Here is an 8,604-nt window from a genome sequence, read left to right on the forward strand (position 1 = left end):
ATCAGTTTGCCCAGTACTGAAGTCAGGCTTACTGACCTGTAATGGGTGGGATCACCTCTGGAGCCCTTTTTAAAAATTGGCATCACATTAGCTATCCTCAAGTCATTTGGTACAGAAGCTGATTTAAGTGAGAGGTTACAGACTACAGTTAGTAGTTCTGTAATTTCACATTTGAGTTCCTTCAGAACTCGAGTGAATACCATCTGGTCCTGGTGACCTATTACTGTTTAGTTTATCAATTTGTTCCAACACCTCCTCTGATGACACCTCAATCTGGGACAGTTCCTCAGATTTGTCACCTAAAAAGAATGGCTCAGGTTTGGGAATCTCCCTCACATCCTCAGCCGTGAAGACCGATGCAAAGAACTCATTTAGTGTCTCTGCAATGGCCTTATCGTCCTTGAGTGCTCCGTTAGCATCTGGATCGTCCAGTGGCCCCACTGGTTGTTTAGGAGGCTTCCTGTTTCTGATATACTTAAAAAATTTTTGCTATTACTTTTTGAGTCTTTGGCTAGCTGTTCTTCAAATTCTTTTTTGGCCTTCCTAATTATATTTTTACACTTCATTTGCCAGAGAGTTTATGCTCCTTTCTATTTTCCTCAATATGATTTAACTTCCACTTTTTAAAGGGTGCCCTTTTGCCTCTTACTGCTTCTTTTAATTTGTTGTTTAGCCACGGGACATGTTTTTGGTTCTCTGTTTTTTTAATTTGGGGTATACATTTAAGTTGAGTCTCTATTATGGTGTCTTTAAAAAGTTTCCATGCAGCTTGTAGGGATTTCACTTTTTGCGCTGTACCTTTTAATTTCTGTTTAACTAACTTCATTTTTGTTAAGTCCCCCTTTCTGAAATTAAATGCTATAGTGTTGGGCTTCTTCCCCGCCACAGGGTTGTTAAATTTAATTTATTATGGTCACTATTACCAAGAAGTCCGGCTATATTCACCTCTTGGACCAGATCCTGTGCTCCACTTAGGACTAAAGAATTGCTTCTCCTCTTGTGAATTCCCAGACTAGCTGCTCCAAGAAGCAGTCATTTAAGGTGTCAAGAAACTTTATCTCTGCATCCCACCCTGAGGTGACATATACCCAGTGAATACGGGGATAGTTGAAATCCCCCATTATTACTGAGTTTTTTATTTTAATCTCCCTGAGCATTTCACAGTCACTATCACCACCCTGGTCAGATGGTCGGTAGTATATCCTTACTGCTATATTATTATTATTAGAGCATGGAATTACTATCCATATAAATTCTATAGTACAGTTTGGTTCATTTAAGATTTTTACTTCATTTGACTTCATTTTTACTACATAAATAGTTCCAATGGATTTCATTGGACTACACAAGTGCTTAAGTTCTCCACATGTTTAAGTATGTTAATGAGTCAGGGCCTTCCTGAGAAAAAGCCCTTAGACCCTTTCATGTGATTTTTTAACTTGGATTTCTGAAAAGTATGTGTACAAGTAGTACTGTCCACTCAAATGTTTTAGTGGGAACTCTTGTGATACCAGTGCAAAATACCTTTTAGAGAAAAATAAAGGAAAATCAATAGCTACAAAGATCTTTTAAAGTATGAATTCACATTGTAACACAGCCTTAGTGCCATGAGGAGGGAAGCACTGTAAAAGATTTGTCCTTTCCCTATCCACAACTGAAAACCTGTATAAGCTAATCTGTTTACAGATCTACCTACAGCAATGGAAGATACTTCAAAAGATGAAAAGCATTAAGTATTATCATTAATACTCCATATTAGATGGGAAAGACAAAAGAATAAAGTAGCAACAGTCAGGAACGGACATGAAATCGGTTTTCATTTTTGACTGAAGTATCCAAACAAGACATAGACAAAGTTTATATACACTTTATTACCGTTTTGTTCGCTGTCATTTTGGCAGCTGACCCAAAGTCCACCAGTTTAATGTGTCCTAGTCGGTCAATGAGAACATTCTCTGGTTTGATATCTCTGTAAGTAAGCACAATACAATCAGTAATCTCTCTATGCCAGTCAGTAGCTGTTCCTTGCTGTCACTTCTACATAACATCTTCTTACTACTCAATCTGTGTCACCTCAATTGCATGCTGTTCTTCATAACCCTACATAGGGATTCTGTGGGGTCCAGACTTCCAGTTGTTGCTCCACTCACAACTTTGGTTTTAGGCAGTCAGCTACTGAGTTTTCCCCACTGGAGCGTGGAGGAACCAACAATTAATAACAAATGTATTTCTTCCACCAGAAAGGAAAGAGAAGAGAGGAGCTGGTGTTGCATTGCTATTTCATGACACATCAATGTGCTGAACTTGAATGACAATGCAACATCACATGGTTCTCAACCCAAGTCCTTATAACCAGCTTATTTTGTTGTTCTTTCAAACTCCATTCAAAGCCAAGTAGTCTTCTAGTTGTTAAAAGTCTGTGTCCTGCTGCCCTACATGCAGCAGCTGCTGTTGGTTGGAACATATGTGTTGTCTGTCCATACGACTGAACACTTGGGGTGAGTATCAGATTGTAATGAACATCCATGTACCAGGGTGATGGGTTCCTTAGAAATTCTTGTAATGCATACATGCACCTAAATACTCTAACATAGAATCATAGAATATCAGGGTTGGAAGGGACCTCAGGAGGTCATCTAGTCCAACCCCCTGCTCAAAGCAGGACCTAATCCCCAACTAAATCATCCCAGCCAGGGCTTTGTCAAGCCTGACCTTAAAAACCTCTAAGGAAGGAGATTCCACCACCTCCCTAGGTAACGCATTCCAGTGCTTCACCACCCTCCTACTGAAAAAGTTTTTCCTAATATCCAACCTAAACCTATCCCACTGCAACTTGAGACCATTATTCCTTGTTCTGTCACCTGGTACCACTGAGAACAGTCTAGATCCATCCTCTTTGGAACCCCCTTTCAGGTAGTTGAAAGCAGCTATCAAATCCCCCCTCATTCTTCTCTTCTGCAGACTAAACAATCTCAGTTCCCTCAGCCTCTCCTCATACTATATTGGCTTTGTTTTACCAAAGCACTCATCTCACCTCAATAATTTTTAACAGTTCAAATAATTTATTTTATTATTTGGTGCCAAAAACATCCAAACTCAAGTGTTGTAAAATGTCTTCATATTTCTATAGTACAAAACAATGTAACTGAGCTTCCAAACATATCTGTCACCATCCTTTCATATTAGTTTCAGAGTTTACACCAAACTTAATGCCTTCAGCTACAACTGCAGCTGGAGTATAATTTGTTTTCTAATTTTTTTCCTAACATGTATGAAAGACAGACCTTGGAATAGATGTCATATGAGATTTGGAGTTCACCACTCCAATACTCATTCCAGAATTATAATGATAAAATCATAAGTGTATTTCAAAGAGATGCCCACCTACCGGTGTACATAGCCCATCTGGTGCACACTGTGAATGGCCAAAACCAGCTCTGCTAAATAAAACTGCACCATACTTTCATCTAGTTGGTCTTCATATCGGTTTAAGAGTGACAATAAGTCTCCTCCAGGTTGATACTCCATAACCTGAATGAAATTTTAGAGACATGGCTGTAGTTCAGACACACAAAAAGACATCCCATTAAGCCCTTAAATACTACATAGGCCAGATAATCTTATAGTTAGGCTTGGAAGGATTGTATTTTATCAGTAAATGTAGATAAACATCAATTTCACTGTACATACACAAATTGATTGAAAACTATATCTATTGATGATAGAAATTTACAGATAGGCTAAGAAAGAAAAATGTTGCTTATTAGAGTTTAAGGCTAACATTTTGACATACAATGTTGACAGTTTCTTGTTTTAACATTTATAAAGCTTTAACTTTTTGAATCTTAGTGTCTGTCATTAAATAATTATTGTCTGACACACACCTCATTGTCTGACTCTGATTAATTTCCCAAAACTGCGAGGAGAGAGAAAAAAAAAAAAAAAAAAAGCGCTTAGGACCTATAATTTTGCACAACTCTGAAAAGTTACATTGATAAAATAGAAAAAATGCTTACAATAAATTTAAAAAAAAAATCAATATTATCCATTGAAATTGTTAAAAAAAAAATCAAAAATTCTGCCAAGCCTAATTATAGTGTAGGAGAATTTACAGAAGGAAAGGTTCAACTTCCAGCCACCACAATGCTGTTTAATACAAACATAGAAAAGTTCAACCTTAAACACCACAGAAGAGAAAAAAATCTACACTTACTAAGTACAGATTTTTTTTGTCCTGAAATGCATAGTGTAACTGTGGGATCCAGGTACCGCTACTCCTAGATAATATATTCAGTTCTGCCTCAAAAAACGAAACCTACAAAACAAAACAAAAAATGGATTAGTTTTAATCCTAATAAAAAGTAGCAGAATGGATTAGAATTCCCTAGCTCCAGAGGAACATCCATCATTGCCATAAGCTTATAATGTGCTATTTATTCAAAAATTACTTACAAACCATCATCTGCCACTAACCTGCTGTGTGATCTGGGAAAGTCATTTCACCTCTCTGTACCTCTATTTCCCCTCCCACACTTCATTGCTTTGTTTGTTTAGATAGGAAACTCTCCAGGGTAACACCATCTCTCATTACACGTTTGCACAATATTTAATATAATGGATCCCCAATCTCATTTGGCACTTTTTAGACACTTCCATAATAAAAATAGTAAATAATACCACCACCGCCAATTGAGGAAAAAGAAAATCAGACAAGAACAAGAACCCATGGTAGCACAATTAGGACCGAGCATCCTACGACCAATTCTGCAATAAATACATAGTGAAACATTAAATTATAATGCTACCTTAAATGCAATTCATTCAATAATCCCAAATCACCTTAAACACCATGAGGTGGAATTTATTGATGAAATATTAGTGTAATTCTTTATTATATCATTTTACTCCAAGTTAGAACCATCTTTCCCATCAGAGTTTTTAATCAAAGTTTAATAATAGAGGACAGAAAATGCTCACGGCCTACTGTGCAGGTTTACTGACATAATTAAAAGAATATACCATAAATGAATGCACATACATGTTCTCGTGCCAACAAGGACTCCTTGTTCATCACCTTCATAGCATAGACATCACCAGTCACCTTCTCTCTCACCACCTGTACTTCTGTAAAATGACCACTTCCCACCACACTTTTTACTTCAAAATCCTTCACGCTGGGCAGCAGTTCCCGTAACTCAGCTACAGTCTCTGAATCTGCATAAAATGGAAGTTATTTTACATTAGACAAGTGACATTTTGTGATGATTACAGTTTTAGCAAAGGAAGAAATATTCCTTTAGTTCCAAGCCCTCAATAAATATTAAATCACTTTATAATTTGATTACCTACATCAAGCATAATTAATTATTAAAAAATGCAAATGCAAAGTTATGACTGTGATTTTAGAGTCAGGAAATTCAAAGATAGTTTGCACAGCAACCGTAACTCAGCCCCTTTCATAGCATCAGAGAAATCAGAAATAAAGGAGACCTATTAGACCATCTCAATCATTCTCTGCCAATACAAGATTAGACTCTATACTGTGTCAGAGTACTTTGTCCAGTCTAGTTTTAGAAGTCAATGGCAGGGTTTTCACCACTTACTCACAACTTCCCTTGAGAGAGACTATTCTATAATCTAACAGAAATTATTAGCAATTTTTTCTTGATATTCAGCCTAAATTTTCCTTTGCTCAGTTTATCCTATTATTTCTTGTTATACTTCCTTGGATCATGATAATCAATTCCTCTCTCTCCATTATTTTAGTCTTCAAACACTAGTAGTTTCACTCTATATGTAATAATTGGAAGTCACTAGATGGAACTATTATAGATAGTCTTATAAACTCTGTTTAACTAAATGTTGTGCAATTAGATCTTAACAAAAATGCTAGTTGATTATAATGCAGTTCTCTTTAGAATCTCAGCATATCACTAGTAAAATGGGTTTACTCTGAAAAAAATTCTTAGGTGCCAACCTACTGCTTACAGGATATATCCACCAACCCGCTCACATACACAAAACACCATGCATAATACATGGTATCTAAAATATTACACCAGGCTAAAATAATTAAATATTTATCTTCCTTCTTAAATCAGTCCTGCCAAGCCTTTAATTATTCTCATATTCTCCAAATTCCTTCCAATTTGTTCATATCTGTCAATGGTTTATAGCCAGAACAATTCTGTATGCAGTACTCTGAGGGGCTTAAAATAGAAGTGCCTCCTGAACCAGAACTATATCATAACTACAAAATCACATTAGAAAAGATGCACTTTAAATCCTTCAGCTGACTGTGCAGCTGGACCTTTGCATATGTACAGAGCTCCAATAAGTTCAGGGGAGTTCCACATAAATGCAGGAGGTTCCCATACAAAGTCAGTTACAGAAGCAAATCAAAGACAGCAATATTAACGCTTTATGCATTTAAGTTTGTTATTTAAATGCCCATACTTTTAACTACTATCCATCAAATTAGTTCTAGAATTAGTCTCAGAAAACTTACACTTTTTTACAAAGTTGCCTACATGTTTAATTTTCATTAAAGCAGGATTGCTGCATTCTTCAAAAAGAACGAATAGGGAATCAAGGATGCCTTCCCGGGAGAGAGGAGACATCTGCTGTTGAGTCACAAAGGGTGGCTTCCCCTGAAAAAAAAGCAACAGCAGATGGAGTCTCAGACAATAATGAAAAGCCTCAAATCAATAACATATGTATAGGAACAGATTATATATTATCCATAACAAAAAAAAAATCACTGCTTCAGAAATTAAACAAATAATATTTTAGAGGTTTGTTTTAAATACATCAGATAGTGATTAATGATGTACACAACTAGTACAAACGTTTTACTTTTTTCCTTGAAGAAAACTCAAAAAAGGCAGCTAAAAGGCCAAATCACATCATTCCTGTTCTTTTTCTAGGTCCTTAGAATGCTTCTGATTTAAGTTGTCCTATTTTTATACTAGCCCATGGATTTTGCCATGTGCTTCAGGAATATCTAGGCCAGCAGTTCTCAAACTGTGGGTCGGGACCCCAAAGTGGGTCACGACCTCATTTTAATGGGGTCACCAGTGCTGGCATTAAACTTGCTGGGACCCGGGGCCAACCCCAAGCCCCACCATCCGGGGCTGAAGCCAAAGCCCAAGGGCTTCAGTCCTGGGTGGCGGGGCTCAGATTACCGGCCCCCTGCCTTGGGCTTTGTCCTCCCCTCCCTGGGAGGTGGGGCTTGGATGGGCTCAGGCTTCAGTCCCCCTCCTGGGGTCGTGAAGTAATTTTTGTTGTCAGAAGTGGGTCACAGTGCAATGAAGTTTGAGAACCCCTGATCTAGGCAATCACCATAGCAACTCTTACTTGAAGTAAAAGGCTGTTTAAATCCTGGACACTAATTGAAAAAAAGATGCTTGAAGTGCAGCTAGTTAGTCAAATGATGCTTATGACTACCCTCATCTTCAAGTGCAAGTGAGAAGCCTGCAAAGACTACAGGTCCCAGCATGCAATGTTCCATCTTCATCTCAGAAGAGTCCACTTAGCATCAAATGCTTCATCTTAATCTGAAATGTATAGTATGTGAGCAACAGCTCCATATTAAAAGATAGTCAGCAGCAATCATCTATACTTTATGCAAATTAGGTGCAGACTTTGAGCTTCTAGCAAGAAGCCTCTCTATCATCCTCCAAAAAATCAGTTGGGCAAAAGTTGGTAGCCCACACAACCCAAGACATTTTCATACAGTGAACATAGATGAAAACAAGATGCAGTTCATCAGGTCTGATGCCCGCTTCCCTATACCTGAAAGAGCAGGTTCAGCCGAGAAGCACGGCTAGCTATGGTCTCCATGGAAGCTGGCTCCGTCGGACTCCGCACAGCATATTTAAACTTCAACATCTTCACAGTTTACCCCAGAAATATACATCCTAAAAAGAAAGTTGGAAGGGCTGTCAAGTGGAGATATTCTGAATAGGGGGAAATTTTAAAAGAAATCTCGGATAATTTAAGCTTTAAAAACTAATTAGGGAAAAAGACTCCATGAAGTCCACTAGGGACCTCATTATTGCTAATATATTTCGTGTGGAAGGCTCTGAGCTACGGGTAACAGTACAGAGTCCTACATAGGGCAGGGCGAATAATTGTTTTTTCAGTTCAGTGGGGTGACCTGAACCAATAATATTTTGTTTTTTTCTTGTCTACATAAAAAACTGAAAAAGTTTCATTTCAGGTTGGACCCAAAACTAAACATTTTTTGCGGGAAGGGAAGCTAATTAAATCTAGCTAAATGTATAAACGAAATGTCATTTAAAAAAAAAAATCAAAATGTCTCATTTCCAAAGTGTCAAAAAAGAAATGTTTCAACTTTTTTGGAAATTATTCCCGCATTTTTGACTGAAACTATTTGCTAAATTTGACCTGAATTCGTGAACAGGTTCAGTCAATCCAGAATTGCATTTTTTGGTGAATAAACTATTTGCCAAAACAAATTCACCCAGCACTAACACCAGGATGCATAAGGTCAACAGAAATGTTTGTGATTTTATCAAATTTCAGTTAAAAGAATTTGTTGTTAATCCACCTCCTCACAGAGGTTTGGTTGACCTAACTACA

At 37.4% G+C, this 8,604-nt stretch overlaps 1 protein-coding gene across 6 annotated transcripts in view; it reads right to left on the reverse strand.

Moving 5' to 3' along the window:
- Nucleotides 1-7,914, reverse strand: part of CIT (citron rho-interacting serine/threonine kinase) — an 89,036-nt gene extending 81,122 nt beyond the window's left edge. For 5 of the 6 annotated variants that reach the window (XM_054006943.1, XM_054006944.1, XM_054006942.1 and 2 more), the window contains exons 1-6: nt 7,795-7,890; nt 6,509-6,650; nt 5,039-5,214; nt 4,214-4,315; nt 3,389-3,531; nt 1,876-1,969 (exon numbers count right to left, since the gene is read on the reverse strand). In XM_054006943.1, coding sequence (XP_053862918.1) covers nt 1,876-1,969; nt 3,389-3,531; nt 4,214-4,315; nt 5,039-5,214; nt 6,509-6,650; nt 7,795-7,890 — 753 coding nt within the window. The other variant, XM_054006946.1, reaches the window with a different exon arrangement.
- Between the last annotated feature and the right edge of the window lie 690 nt (nt 7,915-8,604).

This window comes from Malaclemys terrapin, chromosome 16 (genome assembly GCF_027887155.1).
Source record: "Malaclemys terrapin pileata isolate rMalTer1 chromosome 16, rMalTer1.hap1, whole genome shotgun sequence".
NCBI classification, from domain to species: domain Eukaryota; kingdom Metazoa; phylum Chordata; order Testudines; family Emydidae; genus Malaclemys; species Malaclemys terrapin.